The 19688-nt window shown below is 42.3% G+C and overlaps 1 protein-coding gene across 1 annotated transcript in view; it reads right to left on the reverse strand.

The window, feature by feature from the left end:
- Positions 1–8845: 8845 nt before the first annotated feature.
- The window catches only part of nos1apa (nitric oxide synthase 1 (neuronal) adaptor protein a), a 546141-nt gene continuing 535298 nt past the window's right edge, over positions 8846–19688 (reverse strand). Inside the window, exon 12 of the mRNA XM_060920033.1 lies at positions 8846–18810. Coding sequence (XP_060776016.1) covers positions 18243–18810 — 568 coding nt within the window. The 3' untranslated portion in view covers positions 8846–18242. The remainder of the gene's footprint in view (positions 18811–19688) is intronic.

Here is a 19688-nt window from a genome sequence, read left to right on the forward strand (position 1 = left end):
GGCTGGATGAGCTAATAACCACTCTGTACAACCATGGTGAGCTGAAAAGCATCCCCAGGACACACAAGATATTGAATCTTGAGTGGCTACAACAGCAGAAGAGCACATCAGGTTCCACTTCGACACCGGACAGACGCCGGACAAAACATGATGACATAAGCTCATCGCTTGTCAGCCGGATAAGCTAAGAATGGTAAAAACGCTAGTGTGGAGTGTATGACTGTATGGTGCAGAGACTTGGACCTTGAGCAAAGCAGACATAAAAAGGCTGGATGCTTTTGAAATGTGGGTTTGGAGACGAATGGGGAAAATCAGCTGGACAGAAAGGAAGGCCAATGAGAAGGTGCTCCATATGGTAGATGAAAATAGAAGCCAAGTCAGTTTATTTATATAGCACATTTAAAAACAACAGCAGTTGACCCAAAGCGCTTCACAGATAAAGGCAGTAAAAGACATTTAGAAATCAGGGCAAGACACAGGCTACAGCATAAGAAGGACAAGGAATATAAGACAAGTTAAAAAAAAAAGATATCAAGAGTCAAGGATAAAAAAATGATCAATAAATACACAAATTAAAATAAGTAAATAAATAGAAATCAAAACAACAAATATGACTTGAATAAATAGAAACAATACGATTAAGATAAGAACAGGATAAAAAAAGAAAAACTGTGTCAGACTGAACTAAAAGCAAGGGTAAAAAGGTAGGTCTTCAAATTAGATTTAAAACCAGCAACGGTCGGGCAGGATTTGATGTGGGATGGGAGACTATTCCAAAGCTTTGGGGCAAAAACAGAAAAGGCCCGGTCACCTCGGCTTTTGAGGCGGGACTGTGAGGAGTTGCTGGGAGGATGACCTGACCTTTTTTGTTGTGACGCAGCATGAACAGCAGTTTGAAAAGTTGTAGTTGTATGACAGGGGAGAGTTGGATCGTGGGTGGGACTTGGCCAAGACTAAAGTATGGAGAAAAACCAGGGGTAAAAATGTTTTTCTTCTCTCTCATCTCTTTGCGTTTGCTTGCAAAACAGAGACAGGGATTGTAAATTAAGAAAATGGAACAATATGTTTTTCATACTATCAAGCAAGCGACGTCAGAATACTTTTTTAAAGCCCATATGATGAGTTTGGGGATTAAACACACCATCCATACAGCAGGCAAAAAGTTATATAACCCCAATTCCAAAAAAGTTGGGACGCTGTGTAAACTGGAAATAAAAACAGAATGCGATAATTTGCAAATCATGGAAAACCTACCGTACATTTCACTGAAAATAGTACAAAGACAACATATCAAATGTTGAAACTGAGAAATGTTATTGTTTTTTGAAAAATATATGCTCATTTTGAATTTGATGTCAGCAACACGTTTCAGAAAAGTTGGGACAGGGGCGTGTTTACCACTGTGTTGCATCACCTCGACTTTTAACAACACTCTGTAAACATTTAGGAACTGAGGAGACCAATTACTGTGGCTTTGAAAGAGAAATGCCATCCCATTCTTGCCTGATATACAATTTCAGTTGCTCAGCAGTTCGGGGTCTCCTTTGTCGTATTTTGTGCTTCTTAAAGGAGAACCGAAGACAAATTTTTTATTATCAAAATTCTCATCTCATCTCATTATCTCTAGCCGCTTTATCCTGTTCTACAGGGTCGCAGGCAAGCTGGAGCCTATCCCAGCTGACTACGGGCAAAAGGCGGGGTACACCCTGGACAAGTCGCCAGGTCATCACAGGGCTGACACATAGACACAGACAACCATTCACACTCACACCTACGGTCAATTTAGAGTCACCAGTTAACCTAACCTGCATGTCTTTGGACTGTGGGGGAAACCGGAGCACCCGGAGGAAACCCACATGGACACGGGGAGAACATGCAAACTCCACACAGAAAGGCCCTCGCCGGCCCCGGGGCTCGAACCCGGACCTTCTTGCTGTGAGGCGACAGCGCTAACCACTACACCACCGTGCCGCCCTTATCAAAATTCTATTTATCTCATTTTATTAAATATAGGAATGCATTTTTGATCGCTATTTTGTCACTGCTATAGCAAGTTATGAGCGTTTTGAAATATGCTCTGTAATATATCAGTTCATATGTCAAAGCAACGACCGTAAACGAGATTCGTTGAGACCTGTGCGAGACATCGTAGGACGGAAGTAAAACGTACAGCAGAAATCAAAGAAAAGGGGCATGAGTGACCTTGGGGGAGAGTAGGGGGTTAAAAGCTCTGCTATATAAGATGGAGCAAGACCATTGAGAGCTTTAAAGACAAAAAGTAAAATTTTAAAGTCGATTCTATATTTAATTGGTAGCCAGTGGAGATGAGCCAAGACAGGTGAGATATGTTCTCTCTTTTTAGTACCAGTTAAAAGCCTAGCTGCTGCATTTTGGACCATTTGTAGCCTATTGATGTTAGGCTGGGTTAAAACTGTGTACAAAGAGTTGCAATAGTCCAAACGGGATGAAATAAAAGCCTGAACGAGAGTTTCAAGATCAGTAGAAGATAAAAGTGGCTTTAGTTTGGCTATGGTTCAGAGCTGATGAAAGCTTCCCTTCACCACACTGCTGACTTGACTGTTAAAACTCAGTGAACTGTCCATTGAAATGCCAAGATTTCTCACTGTACTGTGAACATTCGCAGATAAGGGGCCAAGTGCAATTGTCAGGCTGGCTACAGAACAGGGGGATACAAATACCATTACTTCAGCTTTACTGTCATTTAATTGAAGAAAATTAGTAGCCATCCAGATTTTAATATCATCCAGACAGTTGAACAGATTGGTTAGTGAGGTGTTGTCAGGTACAACTGTGTCATCTATATAGCAATGGTATTGAATGTTGTGTTTTTGTAGAATTGAGCCAAGTGGTAGCATGTACAGTGAGAAGAAAAGAGGGCCTAGAATTGAACCTTGGGGGACACCACATTTGATGGGGGCGGAGGATGATGTGCAGTTTCCCAATTGAACGGAAAAACTTCGATCCTTCAGGTATGAGGTAAACCAATTTTAAACTGGGCCCTGTAGACCAACACAGTTCTTCAGGCGAGTTAAAAGGATGTCATGATCAATTGTATCAAAAGCGGCATTAAGGTCAAGTAAGACTAAAACAGCACTGGACCCAGAGTCAATACACAGCAAGATATCATTGAGTACCTTCAGCAAGGCAGACTCGGTGCTGTGTAGACCTCTAAAACCAGATTGAAATTTGTCAAAGACATCAAATGTGTTCAAATAGGATACGCCTTTTCCAAGATCTTAGACAAAAAAGGTAGCTTGGATATGGGCCAGTAATTCTTTAGGATACAAGGATCTAAGCTTGGCTTTTTTAAAAGTGGTTGTACAGTGGCATGCTTGAAACAAGAAGGGACAACAACATTATTTAGCGAGCTGTTAACTATGGCTAAAATCAGGGGGCAAATGGAAGGGAAAACATCTTTAAAAAGGTGTGAAGGAATGATGTCTGAGGGACAGACAGTGGGCTTCATCTGTGAGATCACCTCAGACAGTTGGGAGGATGTCACTGGTGTAAAATCCTGGAGAACATTAACAGGATGGGGGCTATCTGTGAAATCAGACTGTGCCTGTGGGATGTTTTCCCTTATGGTGTCAATTTTTTCAGTAAAGAATTTTAAAAAATTCCTCACATGTGGAACCATGATGAATGTGATAATAAGTAGAAAGAAAAACTGGGTGGGACATATCCTAAGAGGAAACAGACTACGAAAAGAAGTGATTGAAGGTAGAATTACAGGCAAAAGACCAGGGGATGGAAAAGACTTAGAATGCTGGATGTGATCAAGGAAGGCAGCTACAATGAAATGAAAAGGAAGGCAGGAGAGAGAAAAGGATGGAGAGAATGAATGCCATGGACCTGCCATCAGGCAGAACACTAAAGAAGATAGAGAGATACTTTCTGCTCAGATTCAGTCAATGCTGCAAACTTGATAGGACGGTGCTTCACAGTACAGAGGGATAACGACTCTAAACATACTGTGAAAGCAACCCAAGTGCTTTTTAAGACAAAAAAAAGTTCTTAAATGGCTGAGTTGGTCAACCCACTTGAGCAGCTTTTCACTTCCTGACTAGTTTCCTGTCTAGCCAAATGCTAATGCATCGGTTTCCCTACATCGAACACTAAGGCTACATCCACACGACAATGGCAACGAGATGTTATTAAAAAATATCACGTCCACATGGGTAACGGATCAGTAAAATATCAGGTCCATATGGCAACGCAATGCTTGCTGAAAACGATGCAATACACATGCCACACCTCTAGGGGCGCTGTAAGACGGTCCCTTCGGAGACACCAGAACAATAGAAGAAGTAAGGACGCATGCGCATAAACTATTATGCGCGAGACTTCATATTAGCCACAAAGTCAGAAAAATCTGTTCGTAAAATTACATCATAATGACCAAATACAATGAAAAGTATTTTTCCAGTCTCACCTGTGAAAGGTAATCCCATGTGATCTCGTTTGGATGGCAAACCTGTTGGTACAGTTAAACGCAGCACATGAATGAGGCATCTTTATTCTCCACTTTGACCTATCCAATATGGCGGCGAGGATGACGTATAATTCTACGCGGAAGGCGGCGTCTTTAATGGTCCGGAATAAATTGAATGCTACACGTTGATGGATTAATTTGTTCTTCTACGCCCTTTTTGAGGAATGTATTGTAGGACTTAAACCAACATCTGAAGAGGTGAGACCGCTCCTTTTTTTCCCTATTTTTGCTGGCGGGATTGCCTCTCTCTCTCTCTCTCTCTCTCACTTTGCACCATTACACAATAAATATTCACAGTGAAAATATTTTGTAAGCGCGTTTCATGAACCAAGTTATAGGATTTGTTGACAACTCGCATCGAGTTCGTTACACTTCTACCCGGCGTGAAGCACATGTGGTTGTGACGTCATCGTAAACAAATCCGTTCTACTCATCCAGACGACTTCGCAATGGCGCCGTTGCCAGATTTTTCCACTCTGGAAACCGTTCTCAAAAGATTTCGTTTTGGGGCACCCAAAACGCCGGTGCCGTGTGGACGCCAGGCCGAAACGATAAACAATTTTATCGGATTCACCTGAATCCGTTGCCGTGTGGACAGGGCCTAAAACTGAGCTTATTCATCCCATCATGGAGTTTTATGTCTCTGGTGTAGAATTCCAGCCCAAGTTCATTCTCTCTCTCTCTCTCTCTCTCACACACACACTCAGCTTTACAGATCCACAATCAGTCACTAACATGCCGCAGAAGTTGTGGTCTGCACTTATACAATGCAGTTATTTCCCCTCTGATTTAACAGATACAATAAAGCAGCAAAGGACTGAACTGCACTCGTGCCTCACGCCTGTTTTATTACCTGTAATATCTCTCCATCAGGGAAAGTACTAAACCTGTTTGCCAGTTCGTCGTGCTAATGTTTGATTGCTCCATGCTCCAAGAGTGTGTTGCACATAAACTCCACATTTCTTCAGGAGGGAAAAAACAAACAAACAAAAAACTTCTTCATAAATCTTCATGAATTCTAAATTGCCACACAATTTACAAAAAAAAACCCCACTCGTTTAATTATAGACTGAGAAATCCCTTCAGTTTTGGTTTACTGTCTGGATAAGGCCTCCATATTAATCCTTATTTAATAGCTCCTATTTAATTTCAGCACTCTTGTAAGAAAAAAAAAAGTGACGCATAGCAGCAGCTGTTGGAAATGTGCAGAAATGAAAACTGAGCTACGTTCCTCTCCTTACTGAATTTTGCACTCATCTTTTCCTCGTGTGTCTTATAGGTGGCATACGGCTGCATTTCAAATCAAATCCGTCACATCCGAAGATAGAAAGCTCAGTCAGTGAACAGAGAATGTTGGATGCAACTGTCTATGATAAACGTCCTGCATCCAGAGATAAATAAGAAATGTAACATCTACCTGAAGCTATTTAAAACAGCTTCATGTCACGCACCCGAAATGAGAAAGCAGATGGTGAGTAGGATTAAACAGGATTTTAACACAAGCCTGGTTTCACTCTGAAGATCATAATCAGAAACATAATCTTTATTTCTGAAGATAAAGACACATAGTAAGTTACAAACATTAAACGACTAAAAACATTAAAATATAGACAAAGTGAAAAAATGATAAACTATCCTGTTTACAATTTATACTTAAAAATTTGTCTATTTACATAAGAATTCTTAAATCTATTGGGATTTATCTGAGGGTGATGGCTACTGCTTTTCCTTCGGTTATATGATGTTTTTTTCCCTTTTCGGGCTGGGACGGGCTTAAATTACATTTCATGAAAATATTAACGTCTGCTTTCTCGAAGAGATTACGAATATTTACTTTGTCTGAGCTATATTTAACAATTATTCCACGAAATCGAGTCGTACATGAGCTGATCGCTGACGACATGCGTAGCACTGAGTCAGCTATAGAGGATGTGCAGTCACATGACCCGCACGTGTGTACTCCGCCATATTGGACGGCATCAGGATTGTTTACCTTGTGCGAGCGTAATGGATCCAGGGAGTAATCCCCAAGAAAATCCGGAAAATACCCCATCTACATCGCGCGATTACTTGTCTAAGTTTGTTCAGCATCTTGAAGGTGACGTGAGGCAGCGTTACGTGGAAAAGTGTTCCAGGTTGGGGATTGCAGATCCGTACAACTTGCCGCAATCCTTGTTCAGGGAAAATTCGGAGCTGCGGTGCCGGTGATTTGCCCGATCTGGCCTACCACGACATTTACAATTTTCTTGTTTATCGTGAATCATGTTACACTGGCAAAGCCCTCAAAGCTTACAAGAGCCTGGAAGCTTATAAATATTTTGTTGCGGGATGGGTATCCCAACTATACCTCTGGAAGGTTCCGAAGAAGAATGTCTACTTGATAACCTCACGGGTAAGTGGCATTAAGACGTTTATCATAAAGAGACTATGCAGGACGTTTTATCGTAAGAATGTTCGAAATCTGAACTCAGTTCCAGATAATGACAGGGTTGTAAATATGTATGTTTTTGTCTGAAAAACAGTAAATCAGAAAGCTGCGCACGTTTGCGCGGAAGCTGCGCAAATGTGCGCAGCTTTCTGATTTACTGTTTTCTTCTCATACTTCCTGTTTCATGGACTGTAACGGCATTTGCTTATTTAGTAATTTTAATACAGAATTTACTTTGATGAAATTATTCAAACACTCCAACGCCCCCTCTAAAAAAAAATCGGATCTGCGTGATTCAGCCGTGAAAAAGGCAGCATCCTGCACACCGGCTTGGAGGAATTTTAGCCCGTTCCTCCGTACAGAACAGCTTCAACTCTGGGATGTTGGTGGGTTTGCTCACATGAACTGCTCGCTTCAGGTCCTTCCACAACATTTCGATTGGATTAAGGTCAGGACTTTGACTTGGCCATTCCAAAACATTAACTTTATTCTTCTTTAACCATTCTTTGGTAGAACGACTTGTGTGCTTAGGGTCGTTGTCTTGCTGCATGACCCACCTTCTCTTCAGATTCAGTTCATGGACAGATGTCCTGACATTTTCCTTTAGAATTCGCTGGTATAATTCAGAATTCATTGTTCCATCAATGATGGCAAGCCGTCCTGGCCCAGATGCAGCAAAACAGGCCCAAACCATGATACTACCACCACCATGTTTCACAGATGGGATAAGGTTCTTATGCTGGAATGCAGTGTTTTCCTTTCTCCAAACACAATGCTTCTCATTTAAACCAAAAAGTTCTATTTTGGTCTCATCCGTCCACAAAACATGTTTCCAGTAGCCTTCTGGCTTGTCCACGTGATCTTTAGCAAACTGCAGACGAGCAGCAATGTTCTTTTTGGAGAGCAGTGGCTTTCTCCTTGAAACCCTGCCACGTACACCATTGTTGTTCAGTGTTCTCCTGATGGTGGACTCATGAACATTAACATTAGCCAATGTGAGAGAGGCCTTCAGTTGCTTAGAAGTTACCCGTGGGTCCTTTGTGACCTTGCTGACTATTACCCGCCTTGCTCTTGGAGTGATCTTTGTTGGTCGACCACTCCTGGGGAGGGTAACAACGATCTTGAATTTCCTCCATTTGTACACAATCTGTCTGACTGTGGATTGGTGGAGTCCAAACTCTTTAGAGATGGTTTTGTAACCTTTTCCAGCCTGATCAGCATCAACAACGCTTTTTCTGAGGTCCTCAGAAATCTCCTTTGTTCGTGCCATGACACACTTCCACAAACATGTGTTGTGAAGATCAGACTTTGATAGATCCCTGTTCTTTAAATAAAACAGGGTGCCCACTCACACCTGATTGTCATCCCATTGATTGAAAACACCTGACTCTAATTTCATCCTTCAAATTAACTGCTAATCCTAGAGGTTCACATACTTTTGCCACTCACAGATATGTAATATTGGATCATTTTCCTCAATAAATAAATGACCAAGTATAATATTTTTGTCTCATTTGTTTAACTGGGTTCTCTTTATCTACTTTTAGGACTTGTGTGAAAATCTGATGATGTTTTCGGTCATATTTATGCAGAAGTATAGAAAATTCTAAAGGGTTCACAAACTTTCAAGCACCACTGTATTTGAGAAAAACCTTCCTTTCTGAATGACATACAAACATTTATTTGCCTCGGTTAACTTTGCCTGTACATGCTTAGTGTATTTACAATTCTCTTGAAACGTTATCCGAAGAACAGGCAACAGTTTGTAATGCAATCCTTTTACACACACACACACACACACACACACCACAGTATTTGATGTAGCTCTCAGATTCTGTCATCCATCCAAACAGACTGAACCATTTACTGCAGAACGACTGCATCGGGAAGAAAAACAGCGAGGCTTTACTCTGAAAAATGTCTTTAATACAAAATCTGTAATATCTGAGGTCTTGTACTTTGTTAAAGTGTGCTCACAAAACCTTCATGAACGACATTCCTTCAGCATTTTCCTTCCTTCATTTAAAATCATTGTAAAGTGAGAGACGTGACAGCTGACGGTTTAAAAGCCACAGAAACAAAACAAGTCAAAAAGAAATGACAATCAATCATTCTTCTCTTCTTTGAATACATTCCCCATCATGATAAAAAAAAAAAACCCTTCAAATCTGACTAAAATAGAAATAGCTTTTAGTTGATCTCTTCCCCCTCCCACATATACATTTATAGGTATCATAAAATAATGTTACTTTACGTTTGATGACCCAGTGAGACACGGCGTTCGTGCAGCGAGAGGCTGACTCACTGCCCACATGAAGCATACGCCCTCATGGATCGAGGTTCTGTTCCCAAAACGTCTTCATTTATTGTGGAGAATAAATCCGTCACTCAAACGCAACACCTCCGTAATGCTTTTCATCACTCCGACCTGCTGCTCTTTTAAAAACCTTTTCCTTCTGTAAATTGCTCGTCATCATCAGATGAAAATACATTTGTCTTCATTCTAATTGTCATGAAACGACTAAACATTGCATGACGTCCCAAATAAAACAGCTTAAAAGCATTCTCCAGGGTTTCTGCATTGAGCAGGGAAACGTCCGAGTGGGTCTGGGGTCTGTGGAAGAGGAGGATTTGTCTGACGGAGTGAAATCAGACTGAGATTTGTGTTGGGAATAAAAAGCCTGGATGCAGCGTGCTGTTGGAGGAAACTAAGCAGTGACGGTGTGGTGCGAAGCAAAAGCAAAGCTGATTATTTTCAATAACAGCAATTTATTTGATTAACTTCTTCATAAAGAACGTGTATTACAGTTTATCCACGTCGTGTTCTGGAACATCTGCAAAATAAGTTTGCTCCTTCTGTTATTTCCTCATCTTATAGCAGCTATAAATGGTTGTTCCGTTTCCTTCCCCCCCTCTCTCTTAAAATGAATTAAACAGAAACGTGAAATGTATTTGTTCCTGATGAAAATGTAAAATCCTCCGTGGTGAAGATTTTCCCGTATCAGAACGCTTTACCTCTGACTCTTAAAGTACAGTATTACTGACTCCTGGATTTTGAGACTCCTTCCAAAAATGATAAAATTCACCAGCAGTGAAACGTTCTGTTAAATCTCAACATGAAGCTCTTGCCGTACAAGTCCATGTGCAAGTTGTTGCTACGGAAACAATAACGTATTCTTACAATCTCACAAGCGCATTCGTATAAATAACACTACAGTCTGCTGCTGATGTTATTAACTCCTTAATCTCGCTCGCTCGGTCTTCACGGGAAAATATCAGACCGAGGTCTTGACAGTATGGGCCGAGCCAGCTAACATGCTAACTGTTATCGTGTCAACATGCTAAGGTTAACATGTTAACATACTCTGGCTAAGGGCCTCTGCATGCTCTTGCGACAAGGCTTTCACAGATAGCTTTTCGCAGACAGTTGTAATTTATCGTTGAGCGGGGAGTAATAGGCGTGCGCGATGTTATTCACCGCCACAACGCAAGGGGGCGCGAAGTCGCGAAATCGCTCGGAGTAGTTGGTGGGTGTGGTTAGTGGAGTGTTTATCCTCCGGTTACTTATAATGACTAGAACTGGAGTCGTATAGATGTATGTACTTCCTCACTTCCTCGATCAACCGCTCTTCGTGCTGCTCCATCTTCACTCGTGTTTTTAAAAATGGCGGTCGTGAAAACAAAACAAACCGGGAAAGTAGGGAAGCGGAAGTGTGTGTACAGCGGATGTAGAGTGGACCAATCAGAGCCCTCTTGTCTGCGGCGCTGTCTGCGAGGCTTCTGTGGTGGTCACAATTTTTGGGAGGTGCGCGCAGAGCGTCTGCGAAGGTGGGGGGACTATGCAGACACCATCTGCGACGCCGTCTGCGAGGACTGGGTTGTCAGCATAAATTGGCCTTAACTATTCGCATGTTAACATGCTAACAGTTAACATGCTAACAGTTAGCATGCTAACAGCTCACAAGCTAACAGTTATCATGTCAACATGCTAAGGCTAACATGCTAACTGTTCGCGTTAACACACTTAGGCTAATATGCTAGCAGCTAACAGGTTAATATGTTGATAGTTAACATGCTAATGCTAACAGTTAGCATGCTAGCAGCTAACATGTTAACAGTTAACATGTCAATATGCTAAGGCTAACATGCTAACATACTCTGGCTAACACACTGCATATTAGAACACTTGGGTTAACATGCTAATGCTAACATGCTAACAGTTAGCATGTCAACATGCTAAGGCTAACATGCTCACATACGTTAGCTAACATACTAACTGTTCGCATGTTAAAACACTTAGGTTAACATGTTAACAGTTAGCATGCTAATATGCTAACTGCATGTTAACATGCTAAGGCTAGCATGTTAACAGCTCACTTGCTAACAGCTAGTATGCTAACAGCTAAGATGCCAACAGTTAGCATGTCAACATGCTAGCACTAACATGCAAACAGCTCACATACTAACGGCTAGAATGCTAACAGCTCACGTGCTAGCAGTTAACTTGTTTCCATGCTAATGCTAACATCTAACAAGCTAACATGTTAGCCTTAGCATGCTCACACGTTAAGGTTAACATACTAACAGTTAACATGCTAACTGTTAGCATGTTAGTGGCTTGGTCCGTACTGTCAAGACGTCGGTCTGATATTTTCCCGTAAAGACCGAGCAAGCGAGGTTAATAACACGAGTTTATTACATGGCTTTTTTATTTCTAAGATTAAAATAGACGGTCAGTATAATGAGGCGTGACGCTGCTTTCAGTCACGTCATATTTGTAACGTAGTTGAGTCACGCATGCAGAATAAACAGCTAGCCGTTTCAAAACTGTTAGCGGTTAGCGGTTTCTAAACACTCTCCGTTGCTCATTTCTTGAATAACTCACTGACTCTTGTTTGTCTTTTGCTGTTTTTGATTCCGTTTTGATTTCCAGTTCATCTTTACTTGTTGTTTTGTTTTTTGCAACATTGAAAGCCAGCACCTTGGAAAGAAAGTCCGTAATCTCCCACGGGCATTAGGGGAAAATACTGCGCGCCAAGGAACCAATCAGAGCGCACGATTTTACCGGAAGCGGCTCGTGCCATATAATAAAGAGAATTAATCAAAAACGTTGTCTCTATTCAGAATGCAGAATTCATCAGCGCTCGGTATAAGCCGAGTTACACCATTCCTTATCTCCAGGCTCGTTCTCGCGGCTTTCCACTCGCTGAGCCTCATTAGTGCCATTTTCCAAACGGGCCATCACTCTGACCATCAGCAGCACTCTGTAATCTCTCTCTCTCTCTCTCTCTCTCTCTGAATCCTGCACTCAGCCTCCTGGGCCTCATTCTTGTCCTGCTTTATCTTCCGTCCTGAATAGCCAGGCTTACTGAACAGCGTGCTGTCTGGACCTTGCTTTAGTTATACGTACACCCGCGTCTTAGGCTACATCCACACGACAACGGCAACGAGATTTTTTTTTTAGCGGGTAAAAAAAATATCGCGTCCACATGGGCAACGGATCAGTAAAATATCAGGTCCATATGGCAACGCAACGCTTGCTGAAAACGATGCAATACACATGTCACACCTCTAGGGGCGCTGTAAGACGGTCCCATCGGAAACACCAGAACAATAGAAGAAGTAGGACGCATGCGCATAAACCCCTTCTTCTACCCGGCGTGAATGAGTGACTGCTGCTTGTTCTAGTCATGTGGTTGTGACGTCATCGTAAACAAATCCGTTCTACTCATCCAGACGACTTCGCAACGGCGCCGTTGCCAGATTTTTCCACTCTGGAAACCGTTCTCAAAAAATATCGTTTTGGGGCACCCAAAACGCCGGTGCCGTGTGGACGCCAGGTCGGAACGCTAAACAATTTTATCGGATTCACCTGAATCCGCTGCCGTGTGGACAGGGCCTTACTTTCGACTTCCTTCAGCTTTAACACACAGCTGTAGTTATACCGAATAACCATCTACGATCACAACCACGAGCAGGTTAATCAGGTCAAAAAAGTGAACACCTAAACATCTTTATTAGTGCTTTTTTCCCTGCTAATTCAGCCCCTACGTTTCTGATGCATCCTTCTCACCTTTCCAGCATCTTCTACCTGACTGCTGATGCACTCATCTCTGGAACCAACATGATTACACTCAACATGCGAAAAGTTCGGACACGCCTTCTAATTCAGTGCTTTTTCTTTTATGAATTAAAACACACTTCATGTCTTAAAGGAATGATGGATGTCGTTTGTTTACTTAGGCCCACTTTACACGGGGACGGTCTGAAACAAAAACGCAAAAGTCCGTTTTCGTTCTCGCTTTTTTCCGCGTCTACACGACCGTTTTCAAGGAGGAAATCTGCGTCTATACGGTGACGCATAAATGTGTGGAATTCAATTGGATGTGCATGCCAGGCGGCTTGGTGGTGCTGTGAAAGACCTCCGCTATGTCTGCACGCATGCGCAACGTCTTCCGTCTTGTCTGATCTGCACATCTGCGCCGCGAAAACTTTGACTACTCTGGCTATGGTAAGTAAGAAAGTAAGTAAAAAAGTAAGAGCATGCTATACCCGCCTCTGTTCATTAACGGTATATGTGCAGATTCGGTATAGATGTTCGAAGGACTCCTGGACGTTTATTAAAGCTGCCAGAGCAGCTTGAAGGTCCGTTGGATCGATGTAATCAGACATGCTCTTACTTTTTTACTTACTTTCTTACTTCCCGGGCTGGCATGTACAGTATATGACACATGTATGACGTAAACGCGTACCCGACGTGAGCAGATCCGAGCAGAGTTTCGCGTATTGGGTACTGTAGTTTAGACGGATACGCAACGGGGGCCGTTTTTAACTTATCCACTCTGGAAGGCGTTTTCAATTTTTGCCGTTTTTCAGTCTCGTAAACGCCGTCCCCGTGTAGACGAAAGGCACTTCCGATAAAATATTTAGCCGTTTTTACCCGACAGCGTCCTCGTGTAAACGGGCCCTTAGTTGAGCAGTTCTTGACATAATATGGACTGCGTTTTTATTGTGTACTATTTACTGTTTGATCTCAAACGCATTAAGAAGGCAAGAAACTTTCGACGAAGCACAGCTGTTAATTGAAAAGCGTTCCATGAAGCTGGTTAAGATAATGCCAGTAGTGTACAAAGCGTCATCAAGGTAAACGCTGGATGCTTTGAAGAATCTAAAATATCAAGCATGTTGGTTTTTGAACACTTTTTTTGGTTTACGACATAATTCCAGATATGTTCGATAAGCTGTTTCATAGTTTTGATATCTTCAGTATTGTTCTACAATTGTCGCCTCACAGCAAGAAGGTCCTGGGTTCAAGCCCCGGGGCCGGCGAGGGCCTTTCTGTGCGGAGTTTGCATGTTCTCCCCGTGTCCGCGTGGGTTTCCTCCGGGTGCTCCGGTTTCCCCCACAGTCCAAAGACATGCAGGTTAGGTTAACTGGTGACTCTAAATTGACCGTAGGTGTGAGTGTGAGTGTGAATGGTTGTCTGTGTCTGTGTGTCAGCCCTGTGATGACCTGGCGACTTGTCCAGAATGTACCCCGCCTCTCGTCAGCTGGGATAGGCTCCAGCTTGCCTGCAACCCTGCACAGGATAAAGCGGCTAGAGATAACGGACGGATGGACGTTCTACAATGTAGAAAATACAAAATACAGAAAGAAAACCCTCTGACTGAGTAGAGCAGGGGTGCACAAACTTTTGACTGGACCTGTAGTTTTGTGGATTCCTCATATCACTGTGGACTCGGTGTTCAAAAACGAGCAAGAAAGTCAGAGATGTCGCGCCCAGTTCACGTCCTCTTCGAGATAATCCACCTGTTTCCAGTTCCAGCTGTGAAATGTGTACAGACTAATGTAAAGGTTAGACATGTGACCTGCATATTATAATAATGCCCCAAAAAAGGAAAAAAAAAGCCATTTAAAGTGCCTTAAAGTCAGCCACCATTACAACTGGCTACTAAGGATCTGTTTCACCGACAATGAAAATCTTAACAGCAGTTTACCTTTACGTATTTAAAAAAAAAAAAATCCCAAAATCATTACAGACTTTTATAATGGAGTAGTACAGAGCTCCAGTGGTGATATAAACCTACTGCATTAGTATTTTGTGGCCGTGCATTATTTTATCCTTTGCTTGCAATCACGTGACTTTTTGCTTCCTGGTTCACTTCCGGTTTCCAAGTGACGGGCAACTAACTATCAAAGATAGCGTCCAAGTCAAGTCCGCGTCCGTCGTCATCTTGTGGAAAACGTTCTACATCTGACTGTTGACGGATTAGAACTGAAAGCAAAATCGAGATATCAAGAAAAAATATTGAATGCGATGGATTGGACCCCGGCAGCTTAAAAAACCCAGACTTTTCAAGCGATTTCAACAACTTTCCAAACATGCAGTTTCTGGATATTTCCAATTATCTGGGAGTCCAAACATCATCTTGCATGAAGAATCAAATAAAAGCTTTGAAAAAGTCTTGAAGCCGATAACTTTTCCGTTTGTAACTGGGTTCATGATGTTTGAACAGTGTTGTACTCGAGTCATTAAACCTCGAGTCAGAGTCCAGTCTCGAGTCCCCAGTGTTCAAATCCGAGTCATTAAAGAAAATTTCAAGTTGAGTCGGAGAACAAGACTCCGATCGCACCATTTGACGGTGGCTGTTGCTGCCTTTATGTGAAACTGTCTCTGCTGCTGTGTTAGACTGGTACCAACATTTAAAGAAGTGCTTATTTAAGGAGTTAAAGGCATTTTTGAGACAAAGTCGGCGAACAGTCTTATTTTGTCAATTTGGGTGTGCCGAATTCAAATCTGCAATATGCCGAGCTCTATCTGACCTCTGTTGACCTCTAGAGGTCATTGAACTTTGGGCCTGTAAACGTCTCAGCTGAACCCAGTTTCTCAGCTTTTAAGGAATGAAATGTACTAAAATGATTAATGAAGTTAGCAAATGGCCTTGTTTGTTAAATGTTTGGGTGCTGAATTCATTTTTCATTTGTAAAACGACATATGACCTCTGATAACCTCAAGGTCATTAAACTTGGCCTATAGGCCTATGCGTTGAACGGCCTTTTTAAACTGACTTTACTCCCCCAAAAAGAATATGAACAGACAAAAAACAAATAGAAAGGAACAAATACAACATTAAATGCCAGCCCATGTACATGTGACTTACTTTTCACAATGAGAATGCCTAGGCGATCACCTTACATAACATTGCATTACATTTAGCGGTTATTGTTTATACAAAGCTACTGAAAAAAGGACAGATTCAGCAGCATACAAAATGTGGGGGCATACAGGGTATACAGGTTAATCAGGGTTAGTATGGAATGATATGGCGAATGCGTGTGCCGAATTCAAATCTGCAATATGCCGAGCTCTATATGACCTCTAGAGGTCAACAGAGGTCAGATAGAGCTCGGCATATTGCAGATTTGAATTCGGCACACCCAAATTGACAAAATAAGACTGTTTGCCGACTTTGTCTCAAAAATGCCTTTGGGTGTCACAATTCTGGATTTTGGTACCAGTCTATGTTGGACTAACGTTCCTGCTCGACTGCCCCGTTTTAGTTAAAGGAGAACTGAAGTCATTTTTAAATTTGCTTTATTTCTTACTTAACGTGTTATTCAATTACGTTTTTGGAACCTTATATCATGACTCGTTTTGGCATATTATATTACACTTATCAGCCTTTTCTGTTTTTAGCCGTATTGAATGTAGTTCGTTTGGTCCACGGCAGGCGTCGCTTATCCATGTGATCTTCACGAGACTTGTGCGAGACTTCAAACGTGAAGTGTCAACGCCGCCATTTTGAAAACTCTTTACACAGCGGCCAGATCGCCATATCATTCCAATTTAGATTAATTTCGAGATTTGCCAGCTTCATCAGTGATGGAGATTATTCCATACGACTCCGAACCAACGTGGAGTAGAGAAGAGTTGGAAAGACGACAGGATAAGGACGAGCCCGTCGCGCTGGTATTTACGTCGTTACTGTCGCACAATTAAAACGTGCCAGATCAGTCGGCTGGTGGGTTTTCAAAATAATAAACACATGCATGTATTTTTGTGATAAATCCATATTATACTGAGCGCATTTCACACATAATCCTCACAAAGATTTCGGACAGCACTACAAAATGGCGTCCACGCTATATAGTGCCCTATATAGTCAGTAGAGAGCGATTTTGGACACGGGAAACTTCCGGCTTGATTACGTCAGCGTTCGAAAGATGACCTGGCGACTTGTCCAGGGTGTACCCCGCCTTTCGCCCGTAGTCAGCTGGGATAGGCTCCAGCTTGCCTGCGACCCTGTAGAACAGGATAAAGCGGCGAGAGATAATGAGATGAGATGAGATGAGCTTTGGGAGTGCATAGAGATCATTCTTTAGTTCATCTCAGTTGTGCGTCAGCTCTAGTAGCTTAGTGTTCATTGACGTCATGCATTCTTATGCGCAAGCCATAAAATAAAATAAAATATTGTTAAAAAAAGTTTGCAAATGCATCGACGAACAACAGATCTGCTAAAGTTAAAGAGAATAAAGTTGTGGTGATATGTAAAATATTACATAGAAATGTCATTTTATAATGACAAAACTGAAGCAAAATTAACTGGATAGAAACAACATACCTAATGTTTTTAGTAAAAAGTGGTAATAAAGCACTAATCTGAGTGAGGATTACTCTTTTTTTTTTTTTAATTGAATTAAACGCACATGGCTTGGCGCTGTGGCTGTACTGAAGCTCACTCCGACTTTATCTCTTGCCAGTGTGAACACAGGGTGAGTCTGTCGTGAGACGGAAGCTGGATATGGAGCTTTCGAAGTATTACAGCAATAAAATCCTCACTTTGGCTTCTACTGATGCTGCGCTGCCAATCCTTTAGTATAAAACGCACAACAAGAATAATCTCTGAAATGTCTAGAAGTATTGACAGGTGCAGAAAAAGCTTAATCATAAATCTAAAATAGTGATTTGAGTTGTTAAAGTAAATAAAATATTCAGAATATATTTCTGTGGTAATATATGATAAAGTGAGGCGTAATAAACATGTTATAGTGCATACTCAGGCATGACAGTGGTCAGTGTTGCCAGATACTGCTGACGTTTTCCAGCCCAAAATATGTTCAAAACCCACCAAAATGCACTTGAAACTGCCCAATCTGGCAACACTGACAGTGGTTCACAGAAATGTCATGACATTAAATCCACTTTGCTTGGTTCCTTTAGTCATGAGTGAGTCCCTTCTCGCTTGAAGAACATGACGAAGAACTTCATATCATGACATTGTCCATTTCTATTCCAGGTTTTCACTCGAATGAAAGCAGGTCTGGGTGTGGTTCGTCGTTCTCCCCGCTGGATGTTCTCGTGTGTTCCACTGAGCCGTTCTGCAGAAGTTCTCCCTCGCTCACGCTGATGCGACGGTCTCCTTTCCCTGGCCGTGGTGTGGACGCCATTCTGCTCTCGGAGCTGCTCAGCTTCTGCTTGAGCTCTAGGCCGTCCTTGTGGATGAGATCTGGAACGGAGAGCTGCATGTGCGACTGGTCTTCGTCCGCAGTGCCGCGTTCCTTCTGTTCCTCTGCTGTTTGGATGCCATCCATATCAGCAGACTGGCCTTTCACCCCTGATCTGTTCTCCTCTTCTGTCTGGGCCTCCAGAACGTTATCAGTTCCTGAGGGATTCTCTGGCTCTTCGGGCAGCTCAGGGGCTTTGATGTGGTGGATCTTCTCTGGGGAGGAGTCTGAGAGCTCTGGAGAGGCCACCACAGGGTCAGAGGAGATCATCATTTCCTGAGTGGTCTTCAAAGCGCGAGGGAGACGCTTCTTGTTGGTGGGAGGCGGAGGATCCAGGCGAGGGAAGGGGTCCAGGGAAATGTGGCTGTGAGACAAAGAACAGAAGGTACACTGTGGCTGAAGGATCATCTCACATGATACAACTGTATTCAAATCATCAAGTGAAGAAAAGCTTGAAGAAAGTTTATTTGCTGATCGAAGGTAATTGATTTGGCTTTATAAAAAGGAGATGTAATGTAACGATGTATTTTTTTTTGTTGCTGCTGTGGTGAGTGTACGAGCAGTGAGCTCTGGTAAAACTCGTACACTGACTCACAAACCGCTGCTTTAAATCGAGGAGAAGCAGCTGAAATCACAAGCACTGGCTTCGATCACACTGTTGGCCAAAGCTTTCTTTAAATTTAATCCTGCACATCATTTCGGCGTATTAGTCCGACGCGGAGTCCTAAATAAATTTTATTAACAGCTGTAAAGCAGCCGAGTGCTAGTCAACTGATCAAATATAATGAGCACGGAGAGAGACTTGTACCCTGTCCACACTAGGGATTTGACCTTGGCCCAAAAATCATATTCGAAGTTCGTTTGGAAATTAATCTAGACATTCGAATAGTATTCGAACTTTTATTAATTATATTATTCTTAAATGCCTCACTAAAGGCCTCTGCATGCTTGTGCGACAAGGCTTTCGCAGATAGCTTTTCGCAGACGTTGTAATTTATTGTTGAGCGGGGGAATAGGCGTGCGCGATGTTATTCACCGGCACAACGCAAGGGGGCGAGAAGTCGCTAGGAGTAGTTGATGGGTGTGGTTAGTGGAGTGTTTATCCTCCGGTTACTTATAATGACTCGAACTTTTTTATAATGACTAGAACTGGAGTCGTATAGATGTCCGTACTTCTTCACTTCCTCAATCAACCGCTCTTCGTGCTGCTCCATCTTCGCTCGTGTTTTTAAAAATGCCGGT

The sequence above is a fragment of the Neoarius graeffei genome, chromosome 4 (genome assembly GCF_027579695.1).
Source record: "Neoarius graeffei isolate fNeoGra1 chromosome 4, fNeoGra1.pri, whole genome shotgun sequence".
NCBI lineage: Eukaryota > Metazoa > Chordata > Actinopteri > Siluriformes > Ariidae > Neoarius > Neoarius graeffei.